The sequence below is a fragment of the Planococcus citri genome, chromosome 1 (assembly GCF_950023065.1).
Source record: "Planococcus citri chromosome 1, ihPlaCitr1.1, whole genome shotgun sequence".
Lineage (NCBI taxonomy): Eukaryota > Metazoa > Arthropoda > Insecta > Hemiptera > Pseudococcidae > Planococcus > Planococcus citri.
The window spans coordinates 52,179,452-52,199,180 of record NC_088677.1 but is presented as its reverse complement, the minus strand read 5'-3'; the positions used below and the strand labels follow the sequence as shown (position 1 = coordinate 52,199,180).

The 19,729-nt window shown below is 33.8% G+C and overlaps 1 protein-coding gene across 1 annotated transcript in view; it reads left to right on the top strand.

Annotated features, from left to right (window-relative positions):
• The window catches only part of nrv3 (nervana 3), a 63,682-nt gene that overhangs the window by 36,854 nt on the left and 7,099 nt on the right, over positions 1-19,729 (top strand). Inside the window, exon 2 of the mRNA XM_065346015.1 lies at positions 17,959-18,102. Within this exon, the coding sequence (XP_065202087.1) occupies positions 17,959-18,102 (144 nt within the window). The remainder of the gene's footprint in view (positions 1-17,958; positions 18,103-19,729) is intronic.

Below are 19,729 nucleotides of genomic sequence, written 5' to 3'. Positions count from 1 at the left end.
ACATAATATTAGGCGAGAATTCAACAAATTTTTGCTCAAGTTTTCAAAAACAACGTTACACAGTCAATTAATTTTGAGTTCGTCCGTTAATTTTCGATTTTCTCTAATCAGCTTACACTTGAACTGTCCAAGATTTCTGAACAAATAATTACTGAAAATTCTCACGTCATCGTGAGAAAAAATAAAAAATAGGAATACAATCGTAACAATGCAACAAGATTGGTGTTGATTATCGTCCAATTGCATAATCGACGACGTTGCGTAGAAAACTGGCGCCCCTTCAACTGGGTGGCTGGCGTTTTCTACAAAGAATTTCAAAATCACTATTTTCATTCGCTGTGTTCTTTCTCGACAATATTCTCACATGTGTGGGAAAAAAAGTAGAAAAAAGAAAATCGAGCGTACCTCTAGCTCGAGAGCAGAATGTCTTGAAGAAAAATTCCTTCTCTTCTCGAAATATGAAGTTGGATTTCTTTTTGCTCTCGATACGAGCATAAAACCATAATTTGTGCGCTATCAAGAGACGCTGCGGACGACGACGACGTAAGACGTAGCAGAGCAGAGCAGGTATAATACTTACATTGAAATACAAGCGAATTTAATTTATCACCTTATCTTATTTCTCATTCTGCTACTTTCATTTTTCTTACAACGTGCTCGAGTGCTAGGGCTCGTACTCGACTACTCGTACTCGTGCGACGCGACGCCGAGTGAAGCGAAGGGAAGAGTCGCGAGTTGGCAAAAAGACGAATGGGTAGGCGAGGTAAAGTTTAATCAAAGCTTCGGTATCTGATACCAGCCGGGTACAAGTTTCCATAGCGAAGAGTGGTCTTTCACGGTTTTCACCGTTTACTGTGTTTTTATAGCCTCTTCGACTCTTCGTACGTACTAGGGTAGGTAGGTATAATGTTGTTCGAGTTTGAAATATGTATGTGTATGCGTACTCAGCTACTTACCTATCTACCTAGCCACCTACTTACCTATACCTATTTACGTACGTACAGTTGTGCGGTATATAATTGTACCTAGACGTGTAATCGTCGCCGACTTATCGAGAAATTTAATCGATACGACTCGGTTCGCACGTGTTTGGCTGAATATTAAATTCGGCACGAATTTTTAAAGGCCGAGCCGGCTAAAAATACCGAGACATGTTCGTGCCGGCGAAATATTTTCATACATAAAATTGCGGCCCGATTAAGGTTCTTATTGTTTGTGGGTTTTATTTTTTGGCACCAGTGAAAATGGGTACTTGGTACTTACATAATTTTAAAGTCAGTAGGTTTTTTTCTTTTTGCATCACAGTCGCACAGACCGTCACCACCGCGTCGCACCTCGTTCTTCGTTCGTCCAGATATGATCAAACGCCCTTGAGGAAAGTTTAAATGAAAATGCGCTTGCCTGACGGCTACCATTTTGGGTTGCAGTTTGCACAGCGTGAGTCGAGTCGAGTAGCTCTCGCGCTCGTAAATGAAAATCCAATCAATACATAGTAACAGCGCGCGTGTACCGCTGTACGATGGTAAGAATACGAACTAAGAAATGCGATTTTCTGCGTCAATTAATGTCGTTCACCGGTGTACTCGTATACTCGTATCGTCCTCCTCGCTCTTTCTCGTTTTCTTTTTCTCTTTGTTCTCTATGTTTTCTTATCTGATAAAAGAAGAAAAATAAGAAGAAAAAACAATACTATACCTATACTACGTCTATATAAGCGTATAAATAAAAAAACACGCCAAAAAGGGGGCAAAAATTTGCCGCAAAATTTACCGAAATACGTGACCATTGTCGACTTGTTGGCCTCTTTTGCCTTTGGTTTCATTTTTTATCCTTTTTCATTGGTTTCGTTCTCTCATCGTCTCTGCCTACCCACGTCTATGTTGAGATTGTCGACGAAACAGGCGAAACGTGTTTGAATTATTTATTCCACCTCGAAACGAAAAGTAGATACGACATCGAGCAATTTTTATACCGCCTTTAGGGTCTCGCTGTTAACCTCGTCAATTATAAATTTTACAACTTTTTCACTTCCACTTTGAATTCAAAAACCTCGTCCAATGTATACCTACGATAACGTAATTAAATAAACCGGTCGATCAATTTCTAACCATATATACATATACATACTAAGAAGAAAAAAAAATGCTCTGGAAAAACAACGTACCAAGTTTGGGACGTCGTCGTCGTCGTCGTATACAAAATTTATAATGGCCTTCAATCATTCACCGCGTAGCGACATTCTTTAGTTACGATATTAAGCTGATTACAACTTTCAAGATGACAGAATAGCTTTTCAAAAGTTATCGAAAAAAAAAAAAAAGGAAAACCGATGAGGTAATAAGACTTCTTTTCAGTCTTTTATTTGATTAATAAAAAGCTCGATGCGAAATGAGCGCTACTTGAATGGCGTGCTGAAGGAAGGGTGAAAGGTGGGTCAACTTCTTAACTCGATCGTCTACGACAAATACGACGATAAAAGACTGCAATTTCAAGTTACGCGCGAAAATTAACCAAACTAGGTTTTACCCGAATACCTGTTTACCTACAATACATTTGTATTGTATGCTCAGTGATTCAAGTACATAGTTGATAGAAGGAGTGTGAAAAAACAGAAAAAAACTTTGTACACAAGTGGCTACATTCTGATTAGGTAGGTACCTACGTAATTTTCTGCGGGGCTTCATTTTTGTAAGATATATTTTTGCTAGAAGTTCAGCAAGTATCAACATTCGTCTTCTGTCATATCTCGGAAGTTATCAAGGAAACCACTCGATCTGACGTATTCCGATTTTGATAAAACCAATAGTAAATAATCGAAAGAGGAAAGAGCATGTCCTAAAACCCGCATACATATCTAAAATATTAGATGTAGAAATAGGTATACATTTGTTTATGGAAATTTGGTGATTTTTTTGGAAGTAGGTATGCACGAGTGCATAGTACGAGTATGTACAAAAAAACTGCTATTAAAAAAAAAAATTCAAACAAAATGAACTAGTACGAATATCTTGGTAAGTAATTACCATATTTCATTTCAACGCATCATTTCAAAACTACCATTTTTAAGCCCTTTGAAGCCTACACAAGTTTTGAATTTTTTCTGCAAATTTTTAACTGCCCTGAAAGAGTTAAAAATTAATATCAAGACTTAAAACTTACAATAGATTAGTGCCCATCAAGAGAGCGAACTGTTCCTTATTTTCCTACATTTGACCCAATATTGTTCCAGAGATTTTAACTAATGTTCTTTTTTTCGTTTTTTTTTTACATTTTTTGTTATCATAAAGTATGATTTTTGAGAGATCTGTGGTTTTCAGATTATGAAGATTTCAAATTTTGTCCTAAAAGAAATATTCAAATTTCGGGAAATTTACCAAGAAAATAACATTAAATCAGACCCCTTGAAATAGAAAAAGGAAAATTCTACGAATAGTAATTTTTAAATTTTTGTCATAATGTGTTTTGGTGAAGGAAGAGGGGATGAAATTTTCATTATATTTTTTTAAAAACTGTCTTACAGTGAACCCGGAACGTTAATTGTGAATAAACTGAAAATTTGAATTGAATCAAGTTATTCAAAAAAAAAACTTTAGATCAATGCTGTCCTTTAAAAATTAAAGAGGTAGCCTCCTTGTGCACAAAAAGAAACGAAGATTGAAATGAATTTTTGACCATAAGGTGAGTGGTATATTTTAACAAATGAGCAAAAAATATTCAACTCTAGAAATTAATCAAAGATATTGATAGTAAGTATGTCGAAAAGTGATCAAATCTCATTATGACAATTTTTCTCAGGATTAAAAGTATGAGAAATTATCCACTTTTCAACTGAAACAACCGTTGAAAATATCCTCAAAAAGTACTTAGGTAGGTATAGGTAGGTACCATTCAAAGTTACAGGTCAAAAAGTTGATTTTTGGCCCTTTCAGAGCCCTTCAGAATTCCTGTAGTCTCTGAGAGGCGTTAAAAGAGCTCAAAATTTGTTGCTTTCAACTCAAGTGGTGATCCAAGAGACGACATTTCCAAAGTTATACCTAAGAGATAAAGTTCATTTTTTGGGATCCTGAAATTGAGTGGAGGCTTCCGAATGGTTCTTGATGAAATTGTTGAAGCTCTGAAATTCTAACTGATTCGATGTAAAAATTTCACAGGGGATTTTAGCCGGTTTCGCTGATTTCACATGCGTTGAAATTCTTACCATAGGTATTTCAAAGGTTATCGTTAATTATATGACAAAAAGATCATCTACTTACCTATTAAAGATGCTCTGCGAGTATCAAAAACAAACAAATGTTACACACCATCATTTTTGGTACGAACAATGAGGCATTGAGCATTTCAAAATCTTGTAGTGTAACTATCTAAATTTAAAAGAACGTGCGCTGCTGCCGCTGCTCCTGTAGTACTTCTTTGGTTTATTTCTATGAAACACATACGAGTAGCCACCGAGTATCTCCTCGGACTCGAAATTTTTTTCGTTTCTCTTGACCAGTTCTATCAGCTCAGCTGGAAAAATATTGCAATTCGCAAACACAAAAGTACTACCTAGCTAATATGTTATACCTACTAAGAATCACCGTCTATTTTATAGTTTTAAAAGTAAATATTCTAATTTCAAACGCATTTCATGCGTACTAAAAATTCCTAAAAAAATTCTCCTTTAGACTCATTTCAATGAGAATAAAAAAACGTCAGCAGCGAAGCGGTTTAGTGGAAGAAGATTCAATTTACTAAATTAAAAATATATACGAAGCTGAGAAATTTTAAGAGAAGTTTTTTTTTTTTAGCAGCGATGAATACTCGAGTGTTATAATTTTCACGCTCGAAAGAATTAAACCGAAAGAAAAAAGACAGGTGAAATATTTTGACATCAAATTAAAAACATATTTGTAGAAAAATTTTGAATTTTGAATTTTTTTGCGTCTGACTATATGGAAGGAATTTTTAAGTTGACTGAGATTGTCTCGAATAATTGTTAATTAATGAAGATACGAATGCATTATTTTTCGTTCATTAACGATAGGTAAATAATGCAATATTTTGAAATTTTCCTCTCGAGTTATCGAATGCTTGCAAAAGGAACTATTTGAGTTAGCTAAAATCATACGAGGAGAAAAATTGAATAATGAAACATTTTCAGAGTTTTAGATGAGAAGTTCATAAATTTCTTCAATCGCACGAGTGATTTGGAAATCATATTCGAATACCTAATTCTGGAACTTCTGGTGGATTTTCATTCAATTTTACCTAAAAATCAAAAACTGACGTAATTGATCACCTAATATGTACGTACAAAATTCCAACAGAAATAGATAGATAATTATCAAACAAAAAAAATATATATATATGAATAGGCACCAGGTACAATAATATTAAAAAAAAAAAATTATTCAAGTAGGTACATAATTGCGAAGATACCTAACACATTTTGTTCATTTTCCCATTGTTTATTAAAATTCATAAAACTGATATCTTCATATCGGAACATTTTCCGCCTCCACCCTCCTTCCTAACATGTAACCCAGGTACCTACTTATCTATTCCTGACCTCGTGTAACTCGTTCCACAAAAGGTTTCAACTACTCGTACTCGATCAACAATTACCTACATACACAGTAAAAAAAAAAAAAAAAAAAAAGGGTACACGAAACAAAGAGAAAAAGTCAGATAAAATGCAAATTTATATTCTTATTTCTTTCTTTTTAAATACACGGGTCGTATTCAAAGAAACGATGCTCGTTGCCGCGAGAACGTATAATTTCAAACATGAATTATTAATAAATTGCATGTCGATTTTAATTTAATGTCTGTACTGGCGGTTTATGTAGCTCGAATCCGAGCCTAGGTTAACAAAAAATGTTTTATAGCCGAAATTCATTCGTTTGCGCGATCAATTTGCGTAGACTTGTTAAACGATATACGGGGAGTCGTAAAAGCTGTCAAATCATTCTTTAGTATGCATTCGAAAGGTAATAAAGTGAAAATTACGACACGGTGTAATTTCTCATTTCTTAAAACAATATTTTGGCACACGAATCGGTAACATTTTATTATCTTGTATGGGCTGAAAATTGGCCCAAGTTCAAGCGTTGGAAAAATTAATAATCGGATTCAAAAAAATTATGTATTTCTTTACCCCTTCTTTCATATGTATCTATACCTATTAAAAATAAAAGGGAATAATGCGGTCGACTATAAGAGTTTGAAATGGTGAGATTTTTTCTCCCTTTCTAGTCGAATTGAGGCGAAATTAAATGACAATAATGACGACCAGAACATTAATCAGAGGAAAAGGTTTGCACTTAAGTATGTATAGCTGCGAAGATGGGTAATAAATTGTGCTGAGTAACCGATGTATCTTGACACGTGTTTAAAGAAACCACCTTGAGGTAGGTTATTATAAAATCAATACAACGTTTAATACGAAATTTTAACAGACGTGAATTTTACCTTATTAGGAAATTTGCTAAAATTATACACATTGAACAACGATACGTAACAAGAGAAAATCTCGTCCGATTTTAGTTACCAAAACTCATTTAGGAAACGAGGATGCTGAAAATCTGAGAAAATACGTTTCTCCGTTGTCCGGTTCAGAAATTAGGTCAAGCTCAATAGCCAGCATTTTATTATGCACTTAAAGAAGGGAAAATTCAACTAATAAAAATGGCAACGGAATGTTTGAAATTAAATCGATCAGGCGAACGAGTTGTATGCATTGCATATTCACTACATGCACTGCATCTGAAAATAAAATAACTTTACATGAAACGAAACGTAAAGCAGTCGCGTATGCAACGATGCATTGAAATTTTCTATTTAAAATCCATCCGACGCTACCTACCTACCTACCTACCTACCTATATCTATTCATAAGGATCGACTAAGACAGACAGATGGCACGTACATTTATAATGCTTACGTAGAGCAAATATGAACTACATAAATATGACTCTGTGCGTCTTCCTCCGTTTGCGAAATAAGATCAATAACCACTGCCTGTCATTCTGGTGCGCCCTAAGGTGACGTCATATTTATTTATCGTTTCATTTTGCCTACAATAGTTGGGGACGCTTTACGACGGCGCCAGCCATTCCGCGTTCTACGGTAATTTATTTATATAATTTAGTCTTTTATGCAATAACAACTTTCAGTCACGAAATATTCGAACGAGAAATATGACTTTTGCACCAACTCCAAAACTTCTACCACATCGAGTTGCAAGTTGCTAAATTCATTTTATTCGGTATCGCGAATAAAAATGTTTCTATCGATTGACACGTGAGCCGAAAATTCATTCGAGGTTCTCAAAGAAAAAGTTATTTTTAAAGCAGACGTCTGTTAGGTTTCGAAAATGCGTACAGGGTGTTTCGAAATACTAAGACAACAAAAATCTGTTTCGAAATTACGTGGGTGTAAATTTAAAAGTTATTGGATATTTTTTTTTCTTTTTAAATGTCTCAATTACCAAAATTTCCAACTCTCTTAAATGCATTAAACAAAGGAAATTTAAAGACGCGGCTGAATAAAGTGGGTACCAAAGGGAACATGAAATGCTTACGTTATCTCGTCGTTTAAAGGCCTCAGAAAATTGTGTTCAAATGGCCTCAACAAGAAGTAGGAAAAATTTTAACGTTTTTCATACTGTTGGGGTCATTCAGTCATAGTTTTTTGCCAGGCTCTATCAAATTTTTAAAAAATGGAAAACAAACCATTCAACACTAAACACTATTTCAATGTCTTCCCTTTTATTCAATTCGAAAAAAATGTTATCATGCTATAATTCTAATTGCCTTCAGAATATGGAATTTAGTTCGAATTCGCGTATATGTTAATAAAATTGCCGAACCAGTTTGCCGTAAATATGAACAATAATGCAACAAGAAAATAATGAAGTCGAGCCTTTTGATTTTGTATACTCTGGTGAACTTTTTTTAAAAAATGAATTTCTTTTTATCGTCTCCACCATTATTTCCACTCCAACTGTTAATGGTTGGGGGGGGGCTCTCGTAATTTTCTTGCATCTACAATTTACTGAGAAACTGCCAAGCTTTGAATGCTCTTATTTCATGACAGGTTAAACTTGAAGTGGAATCTGTTCACAAAGATTGAAGTAGAATGAGTATAGGGAATTTAAAGGCAATCATTGATTAGGTAACTCAAAATCAAGCTTTCATAGCAAAAGCTCAACTTTTCTTTATAAATAAGACAATTTAAAGCTTTAATTTGAAAATTTTAAAAAATTTTAATGAAGACCTTTTTTAAACCATCTTTTTAGCAAATCATTTTAGGAACGGTTTCTTAATTTGTATAACAATTTTGAAAATATGATACCAATAAAATGTCAATTCTCACCAATTCGAGGTCATTAAATTCAAATAATTAGGTATCTAATTATATTTTGAATTCAACCTTTTAAGCTCCCCTTCCAATCTCTCTGATTTTTTTTTCAAAATGGGTACCTACTTGTGAGACTTTGAAAGGTATAATTCCAAAAAATAATCTACCTACTCGTAATATTTTTCGCAGTGTCCTCGAATTAGTAAATATCTTATACGTAGCTATACACGCATATCACAGCGTTTTCTGAACTTTTTTTAAAATCAACGTTTGTCCCTTCTCCATCAACATTGAGAACTTTGTCTTATTCGATGACTGAAAACGTTGAATAAGAAATGACTTTCGCGTTGAATTATTGAAAAATGAAAACGAATTGAAAATTAAGAAAATTATGATTTTTTGATGTACGAGAAAATAAGCATCGAGGAAAGGAATAAAGTGAAACTTGCTCGGCATGAAAATGAAATAAAAATTAGTATTTTCTGAAAATCTGTGCTAGGTATTATTCTTTTTGGAGAAATTGAAAAAAAAAATTTAAGAAATAATACCTATTCATATTCTGAGAAGAATTTTGGTTGAAATTAAACAACAACAAACGTCATATTCGTATGTAGTTTTAATGAAAATGTTGATACCTTTGATGGTCAAAAAAAAAAATCATAGCAAGACGAAAAATAATATCATTTGATATCGTACCTACTTAATATTTCACTAAATTGCTAAAAAATAAAATTAATGTCCCTTTTTTAAAAATGGGTATTCATACCAAATGTAAAACTTTTTCTACATTTTCCCAGCATCAAAGTGGAAATACACCCCTTGAAGTATAAAGTTAGATTTGTGATAACATGTCGAGAATGTTAATCAATGTGTGTGCTTTTTAAAATCAAATACCTATTTGCAACCTGTTTGAAACATTCTTCTTCGAGTGAATGGTGGTACCCTAGACTGCGAGAAAGTCGTCCTGCATTTTTTTTGTAAGCCTCTACTTTAGTCTTGAAGGTATGAAAATATCGTACATTCGATGTAAAACCACATAACATATTCAAGCGCATACTTCAAGAACACCCTATACCTACACGAAAGTCACCCCGTTAATTTTATACAATTACGGTGAAAGCTACAAAAATTACGAAAATTCGGGAGACTCGGTCAGTCTAAAAAAAGAAAAAGAAAGTTATACCCGCTATTAAATTTAAATCCCATCCGTCACTCGAGACCTGCACAAAAGTGTAACTGGAATACGAACGCGTTTAATTTTAGTCCTTTAGGCCGTTTTCAAAAACCTTTGTAAGTAGTTCGGCTAAAAAACACGGTTTCGGAGACGACCAGCACGACGAAGCGGTGAAGGGGGAGACAGAGACGAGCGACGAGTATCCAAACACAAACACAAACACGACCGTGACACAGGTCTGTCTAAAAATAGGCGTTAATATAATTGCATATCGAAACGGCGCTTAAACATTACTTCAAGTGTTGCGCTTTCATTGGCTTAAAAATGATTGACGTGTTTTGCCATACAAAAAAGGCCTCACCGCCGCCGCACGCTGCACCGTGCTCGTCAAATAAATTGCCCGAGAAGGCGTATCACGTAGGGTTAATTTTTTGCTAATGAATGTTGACACATAAAAACCTGGGTATTCGCAGTTTGACGTAATAGAGCTTTGTTTAAACATCGATTACACTTTATCGTTTTAAACGTTTGCTGCTGCGTTTGCTGTGTAAGATTACGACCGAGTGTACGACGACGACGACGACGTAAATAAACCGCACTGTAACAGAAGCGTCGAGAGAAATACTAATCTCGAGCAGTATATCAAGCTAATTAAGAAATACGCTCCAGTTTCTCATCTCTGCATCGTCGTCGTGTGCGTTAAACTTGGTACGTACAAGCTCCTAAATGAACATCTGCGTATAAATAATTTAACACCCAGACCTCTTTTTTTTTTACTTTTCCAAGGTCAGTCCTTTATACTGGGTGTCCTGTTTTAGATTTAAGTACACTACATTCTTTCATAAACAATTTAGTCAACTTATCTTCACTTTATGTACGCTTGTTTGCATAATTCAGGTTTCAGGAGCTACCAAATTTTTTTTATGAAGGAGGTATTCAAGCTGTAAAAATTTGAATTGAGGCCAAAAAAAAATTAACAGCATCCAAAACGGCACTGTCATACAAAATTTTAAATTCCAAAATCAGTTTTTGAATTTTTGTGTTTTTTTACTTGTGAGAAATTTTAATTTTTTCCCATCTAATTGAGATGACAAGCTTTCGACCTCTTCTGAAGGCTCCAGCGAATTTTTGGGTTATACAGTTTTTGAAAAATACCTGCCATAAAAATGACCCAAATGAAATTTCGCATCTACAATATTTCTGTCTCTGATCCAAAATATCAGTGAAGTCTTTTCCATTGAATATTTATTGAAAATGCACTGGAAGCTTCAAAAATACTTGAAGCTAAAACTACGTAGGTATTACTAATTAATTTGACAGGCCAAAAAAATACAAACCAAATTTCAACTTTGGCTTCTCGAGTATTCTCAGGACTATCGATGCTCGGGGGGACCTGCCTTGAAAAGTGCATTTTGGAAAATTTTGATACGTTCTCATGATTATTTAGTATTTCTTGTGGTTTCAATCAACCCGTCATTTTCGTTGTGATTGAGATAGGTATGTACCTCAATTATAGACAACTACATACCTACTGTCATCCTTAGAAGTTTTGAAAACCTAGGTAAATACCTAAAGGGTTGCATACTATGGCCATGAATGTAACAATGAAGGATGAAAAATATCAATTTTTAAAATGATGTACAGTCAATCGTTCTAATTTCGGACACCTTTTTATAAAGTAAATTTGATCGATAAAAAGAAAATCAAAATGAAAAATGAACTTTTTCCAATAGAAAATGAAGGTATAAGAAAATATTCCAAGTTTCATTTTTTTCACTGTTTACTTTTTTTCAGTCAGAAATTGTGTCAAAAATAAGGATGTTTGTTAATACTTACTTAGAATGTTTATGTAAGCATGAAAATAGGTAGGGTCACAGGTGGTTAGTTGTCAAAAAAAAATGTTTTTTGAAGTTTCTGAAGCCATTTATGAATATTTCTTTGCGGTTTTGGGCTCATTAGAAGGCTTGATTCTTTGCGCATGTTTGATTTTTTTTAATTGAATTTTGGTTCATGTGATGAATAGTTAATGGTGGATTTAGTGAGGTAATTTTTTGTGACAACCAACAACCACCCCTGTTGTAAGTTGTCAAACACGCATTCAGTATTGATAAAAAAAACTTACAATTCAATTTTCGAAAATTTTCTAAAAAGAAAACACGTGAGAAGCACTAAACTTTCAGATAAGACCAAAAACTTGAAAAATATCCATAAACGACTTCAAAATCTTCAAAAAACTTTTTTGTTTGACTGGTCATTCTTTTAATTTTTTCTTGCATTGGTAAATCGATCAATTCAACTTTTTTATTTGTCTTATAGAATGAAAAGCAGAAAAAAAATTATTGAATAATGCAATAGATAATTTTCTGAAAATATTTTTCTACTTTGATGCATATATTGGTAAACTGCCTCATTGACAACTAACAATATTCCCTTTTTTGACAACTGGCAACTTCTCGTTTTTTCACTTTGTACCAAAAAATTTTATTCATTTCGAAATTTTTTGTAATTGAACATGTGATTACTGAATCCATGATAAAATTTCCTTTAAATTGATGCATAATTTATCTACCTTTGACAAATTTTTGATGTTTAAAAACGAAAAGTTCCAATTTAACATGTGTAACTTCGCACCTGTAAAATCACTTTTTTCAAAACTGTATCCCCAAATAAAAAGCTATGTTGCCAATTTTGTATGTTGGAACATCAGTAGGTATAGCATGAAGTTATTATGAAGGTTTCGTTTGGATAGCGTTCGTGTATCTTTTTAAAAACGCAATTTGACAACTAACAATTATGGACAACTAACCACCCGTGACCCTACATATAATTATGCAAAAATTTTACGAGTAGGGGAGGATGGTACACTGCAGTGAGACGGTTGAAATTGTTTTGGCTCCAGAATGGAAAATTTGAGACAAAATGAGCTATTTTTAATGCCACAAAGGTTGAAATTTTCTAGAAAAATTGAAAAGCAAAATTTCTTGAATGAATGAAATTATTTATTTTAGGACGCTTCAGCATCTGGGCTGTTTTGCATCCATACCTACATTTCTTACATTATAAACAAAATGAACCAAGTACACACAACATAACAAGTGAAAAATAATTCACAAAATAACATAGCAAAAAAATAAAGATTCACTAAATGAGGTTGTAGATCCCAATGCATTTTAAAAAGGTGAAAAACTTCTGACATATAAATCTTCATCGCCTGATTTGAACATCTTCATAAGTGAGCTCCCCTAGAATCTGCTCTCTAGCTGTCTTTCTTATATTTGGGACAATCTCACGTGAGTGTTACTGAGTCTTTTCAATCCAGAAGGTGGTCAAATCTACCTACTTGTGTTTAGAATGGATTGGCTTCTAACTGGATGGAAGGAGGTAGTAACTCATGAAACACCCAGTAGTTACCTATTTGGTCTACTATGATGTTGAAAAAAAATTGAATTTAAGGTAAACATCATATTATTATAATTTTTAAAACCATGAAATAATCTACAAAAAAGGTGTTCATAATCATTTTGCCCGGCGCTGGGATAGGTATGTACTCTTCAATGTTGAAGTTGAGTCAGAATATTGAACAAGACTTTTTTTGGATTCCTTTTAAAGTTCTGCAATATGGTGCAATCACGTTTAGCCCATCTACATACAATATTTAAGGAGACACGGTGGCTTGAAAAATCTGCATCAAGTTTATCTCGTAAAACTTTGTCCCTTAATTTCTTAAGTCAGCAAACTAATTTACACTTGTGTAGTTCGAGTTGCTGTATCATCACTTGGGCAAATAATCCGACACCTGAAATGGAACAAACATACGTAAGTATGTAATGAGATTATGACGAGTTAACGACAAGTACAAATACCGGTGGAAGGTGTGTTAAAACTCCAGGCACAGGCAGGACACCCTCCTGTAAGGACAGTATACACTATATGTACAATATCTTCTCGCAACACTTGTAGAAAAAAAAGAACTTGTCGCAATGTTGGAATTTTTCTTCGAGATTTACTTAGATATTCTTCGTGCACAACGCGTACACTCTGCTCGAGAGTACATTATCGAAACATTGACATGGTATATGAGTTGACGCCACTGCACGCGTCGAGGTAGGTAGGTATTGTAGCCCAAACTCCATCTCCATCATACGATGTCGCATAAATGGAATTCTATCTTCGTTTTCTTCGTCGTGTAGTACACTCCTTGCTTTCTATTCTTTATGCTGCTTTCGAGCTTGAACCCTTTTACGTGTATTTTTAAAGGATTTATTCTGTCATGTATTTCGAGACGATATTGAAAAGGTGTCTTCCTTATTCCCGTCCAACTTTATTTCCTCCGAATGATAAAATAATTACGACACGGTCCGGTGAAATATTTCTTACGTCGATGCAACCTTTTCCTCTTATTACTCGGCTTTAAATCCATCTTCTGTGTAATATACGCGTAGCTGTCTTTCTTATTCTCTCTTTCTTTACGACTTCCAAAAGCCGAATACCGAACTATACGAATTATTTGACGAAGTAATGAAAATTCGCGGTGATATGAGAATCGAATTCTTTTACTTGGAGTTGAAATTTTTCTGCTCAGGTGTTGTAGGTAGTAAGTAATTTATTGAAAAAGGAGAGAATGGAGAAAAATGTAAGTATTTTTAAGAGAATGTAGGTAGGTAGTTGATTTTTTCAATGTTCATATTTATTTTATTTTCTAAAAATCTTCCACGTGATTCAGAAACGCGAATATTTCTATACGAAGGAGTGAAACAAAATTTTCATTTTCAATAAGTGAAAACAACAAATTACTACGATTGTTGCGTATCAGGTAAAAGTTTTTCATTTTGACAACGAAATGCAGTAGGCGTACAGGTTGTCTACTTACTTCCAAAGCCAGAATGACGATGTTTTTAAACCCATTGCATTATTCAAACTTAGCTAGGAAACAATTTGAAAACTAAATCGAGCATCTGAATTGTAAATAAAAACACGAACATTTACCAAGCCCGGCAAATAAACGGCTTCTACGAGTATTTTACATTTCATCATCTGTACAAACGGTTGAAATATACATACTTATATAGGGGGAAAAAGTACATATATATACAACGTAGGTACCTCGTTACAATAATCAAATCGTATTTTCGCCTCAAGTGGCCGGTGTATTCTATATTTAAAAACCCGTAGTGAATATTTGACATTGATGAATGAAAAACCATTTAGGTATCCGAATACTCTCGTATTAATCGTCCATTCATCTTACGAGCTCCGACGACAAAACTTTTTCACACTGTTATGAACGTTCGCCTTTGCTCTTGCCGACGACTCGACGAGTTCGCGTTGAGCATGGGTTCCTTTGACGTTACATTAATGATTGTTTCGTTGATATATCTTCATCGTGTAACCCTAAATGGACTCGGGTAGTGCTTCTTTGGCTCCTTTCCATGTAGGTTATTTACTTTTTCTTAAAACAGTTATGAAATTGCGGCTTGTGTTACATGAACCTTCATCTCGAAAGATCATTAAATTTGACCTTATCGGTACAGCATATGGTAGTATGAAAAATTGGCGAGAAAAAGTAAAATTGCATAAGTAGTTCGCATTTGCTTTTGATTTTTCATTTGAACTTCTCCCGACTTATTCCATATCAATTCGAACCAAAAATTTTGGCGGATCATCATCGTAGAGAGGAAGTAAAAAGGAAAGGACGAAAAAGGGTGAGATGAAATTTTTACCTTGGCGTTTGGAGATCTTGATACCACTTCTGCGTTACCATCCCTTTCCATTCAACTTAAAAGCACCTTGCCAGCTATACTGCCTTCCAAATATGAACTGAATTCGCGCGTGTTAATAAAATTGCATAACCAGTTTGCCGTAAATAATGCGTTCGAAGATCACTATCCTTAGTCCTTCTCCTTACTGATCAACTCGTACCAAAATTAAATCGAGTTCGGTGATTTATTTTCTCTACAAATTCCTTTCGATGTCCTCCATTATTATTTTCCTCCCAACTCTTCAGCGATTGTTGGAGAGAGAATGACCCTCGTAATTTTCATTTGAACGCTTATAGTCTCAAGACACTTTGATCTTTTGGGGTAAATTTGTTCACGGGAACTGAAAAATCATAGTAAATAAGTGATTAATTAAAATTTGAAAAGATCAAAATTGAACTTTTAAGTTGAAAGTTAGGTATACTCGTAGTTTTTAAGATAAAAAAGTTGGAATTATTTTAAAATGTGGGAAAACTACGTATACAATGGCGAATGAAGACCCTTTTTTAATCCTCCTTTCAACATATAAATAATTTTCAATGTGGGATCTTGAAATCCCCAACCCTATGGAGAAACAAAGAGTCCTTAATTTTCAGGTTTTTTTTTCTTCTCAATGTTTGGCTCCTTTTTTAATTTTTTGACATTTTGACAATGCATCGACATTTTATTACCTCGCTAGATATTGGATTGCTTATTTTTTTTTTCGTAACATTTTTTTAGGAATTTTCAGTTTTAAAAATTCATTTTTTAACTTTTAAAAATAATCGAGTTCATTTTTCAATTTGTTTAAATTTTTTGACTTATCAGTAATATACTGTATTATGAGAAATCATCTCAAAACTCTGATAGGTAGGTACCTAATTAGTCTTCCGTTTGCCCTCATCACCGTCTATCAGGAAAATGACTCTGGTTTCTTGAAATTCACTTGTTCCTCATCAAGTTTTCTTTAAAAAAACTGAAAACAGTGAAAACTTGATAATTTTTCGAGCGTTTTAGAAAAAAATTCCTAGGGGACAACTTTGTTGCTGAAAATTAAATTATATAGAGAGGTAATTTCAAAACATTTTTTTTTTCAATTTTTCATATAAATTGTATATGCATATTTTTGTTTTTCTGGTGGTCTTTTTGAAAAATATTATTAATCTAGACCTCAAAATATCAAACATCGCTCCAAATTTTTGGAATTTTAACATAAGATCATTTCATTTAAACTGTCGAAACTTTTTAAAATAAGAATTCTCTTCCGCAATTCAAAACTATATCAATTTTAAAAGGATAGAATATTGTACGAATAATATTGATCGAATAAGGGTAGTATACACATTTAATAAAATACACGTCGATAAGTAGATTATATAGCAATAGGTACGAAATACATTTAATCATATTACGCAGCGAAAATATTTCCATTTTGGAATCCCGATGGTGAAAAAGTTCTCACGCCAAGATACCTTCTGAATAGCATACTCGTAGGTAGGTAGGTAGGTAGGTAGGTAGGTAGATAGGTAGGTAGGTGGAGGAACACGGGGATGAGGAACGTATTTCGCTGTTAGAACAATTCCATCGCACAGCCAAACTATACAACGCTATTAGAAGCTTTTTAGCTTTATAAATATTTATGATATTAATACGTTTTTAATTCGAGTCGAGCTTTTTGTAGTGTTTGAATAGTTTTAATTAATTGGTATTCATCTTGCGAGAGAAATTGAAATTTCAAATAATGCCGAAATGGCTGCGACGATAAACCGTATCCTATTGTGAAGCTTAACGATATACTAGGTACCTACCTAACCTATGCCTGCTGCATAGTAAATGGTAGCCGAGAGTCGTGTAAAATATTACACTGAAAGACTGTAAACATTGATGCCTTCATTTGTTATAGTCGTAATGAAAATGTTAAAAGTATAAAAGCATTTTTTCGTATATCGGATGCTGTCGCAGTTTCATTCCGCCATTAAAAGTTTTTATGTACGAGAGTCGAGAATTTTTCGCAGATGTTGAGAAAAAAAATAGTGTGTATTTTAACCCTTTTAGGATGTTATTATACACGTAGAATTGTCGATCGAAATGTGTTTCAGAAGCGTAGTGTGCGTGAGAGAGAGATTAAGTAATTCGACGCCAAATAAATGGCAATTTAATTTTTAATCTGTAATTCAACGGTCGATTGATTAAATTCCATTGCTATGTGCTTTTACGAGCACAATGTGTCCGAGTGTTCCATTAATTAATGGGCTCTTTCTCTGTCTCTGTTTGCGAAGAAGAACGATGAGATTGTGTTTATAGAGTATAGAAAGAGACACATACGAAATCGAGTTGTCAATTACGATACCTATGTTTTCTGGTATAGGAACCGTACCTATACTATACCTACATCTGAAACTGCTCTCGTAAACTCACCATTATAGTTGGTAAAATACATATACCATACCACATAGCTATACATAAATGAAACGTGAAAAGCAATCTTGGTAAAGGCAAAAGTAAATTCAACGTGAAATATAAGTATCTACGAGTACTATCGTATATATGGTATACGAGAAAAGCGAACTGTCAACTCAACTTTTACCGCAACGATTTATCGAACGTTGCGAATAGGAAATTTCATATTTTACGCTTTTGCTTTTTCCGGTGTCGTAGCGATGATGACGACTAACGTATTTTTTCTGTTTTTGTTTGTTCTGTTTACAGCGAAGATATTGTTATTTTACTTGATTTTCTACATTGTGCTGAGCGTGTACTGGGGCGGTCTATGGGTTGCATTCAAAGCTATAGCAATTAATAAAGAAACGCCGAGATATATGCTGAAAGAATCGTTAATCGGAACTAATCCTGGTGAGTACAATATCGATGTGCAAAACTATATAGAACTAGACGTTGATGGTTTGAAAAAATGGGGTACTTTAAATAGAATTACCTTGTCCTTGATCCATTGCGAGTTAATTTTGTTGAACCTTACACACGCGAAGGCCGTTTTTCGGCACAATCGAAATCGCTGCATTATTCATACAGACACCCTAAGACGACGACCTTATACTTTATTGTCTTTTACTAATTAGGTAACTCGACATATGTGTGGTGGTTTGTCTGGTGAACAAGGCGAGGTCAATGTAAACCTTCTATTTCAGTCGTTTTGATTTCAATCGGAGTTGGAAAAATACACATTTTTTTCAACTCTATATTAATTTGCATGATTATATCGTGACTTTTGGTTGAAAAACTACCGCATTTTTTATTCAACTTTTCAAAGTTATTAAACGGTGTCAGAAATTATCTAACTCCTGCGGGATAATAAATTATACGGATTCCGAATCATAGCATAGACAGCAGGGGTCATAAGACAGAAGATCTAGATTAACATTTAGCTCTTGTACAGGGGGCTTTATCAAATTCGAAAATCTGAAAGAATTTAGATTTTGACATCATTTTTAGTTGATGGAATGAATCGCTAGGAAAATTGTATTTTCATTTTCCTCGATGAGAGAAGGAACAAGTCTAGATAAATCGAGAAAAAAATTGGATTTTATGAATAAAAATTTAAAAAAAAATTGATGTATGCCATTATTAGGTCATATTTGTCTTACCCCTTCTTCTACCACCCAATGCTATTCGTTTCGAAGTAAGCAGGTACTAGATTGTGGTTAATGGGGTTGCTTATACATATGAAAAAATATTAGGAATACGGCAATATTGTGAGAAAGATTTTAAACTTTATTTCTGGTTGAAATTTGACGGAGTGTAACGAAAAGTTGTGGTACCATAATTTCAACAAAAAAATAAGAATGTTACCAACTTCTGAGATTTTTCGGTCAATAATCAACCTACCTCCATCATTCTTCGTCGAAAACATTTCAAAGTTTCAGAATTTAAAAAAAAAGATTCATTGAGGCGGATTTGAATGTTGTTAAGGATTTTTTATTTTTTGAAATTTTTCATTCAAAAAAGGGAAAAAAAATTCAAGTTTACCTGTTCAATCATTTTTTGAAATTACTTATTTCATTTAAATAAAAGAAAATTAAAATGTTCGATTTTACGTGAAAATAAGACAGGGGAGGAGAGAGTGACGGAGAAATTCACTGAAAATGATCTTTGCTGCAATCATATGTAGGTACCTTCCTTATGGGTTCCTCTACCTACGCGTGCTTACAAGGGAACCCAGATTTTTAGATCTTTTCAAGAAGAGTAAAATACACACGAATCAAAACTTGGGTGAAGAAAGGGTAGAAAAATAAAAACCAACAGCAAAATATTTTGAGTTTTTTTTTTTTTTGAAAATTTTGAATCTTCCAAGTTTACTTACGGGAAACCCCTCACATGATAATCTCCGATTTGAATGAAACTTAGACTGTTGGAAAGAGGACCTCAAAAAACACCCATCCCCAAATTTTCAGCTGCTCAAGTTGATTTTTCGATTCTAGGCGAGTATTTGAAGTTTTATGTACACAGATATACATACATAGCT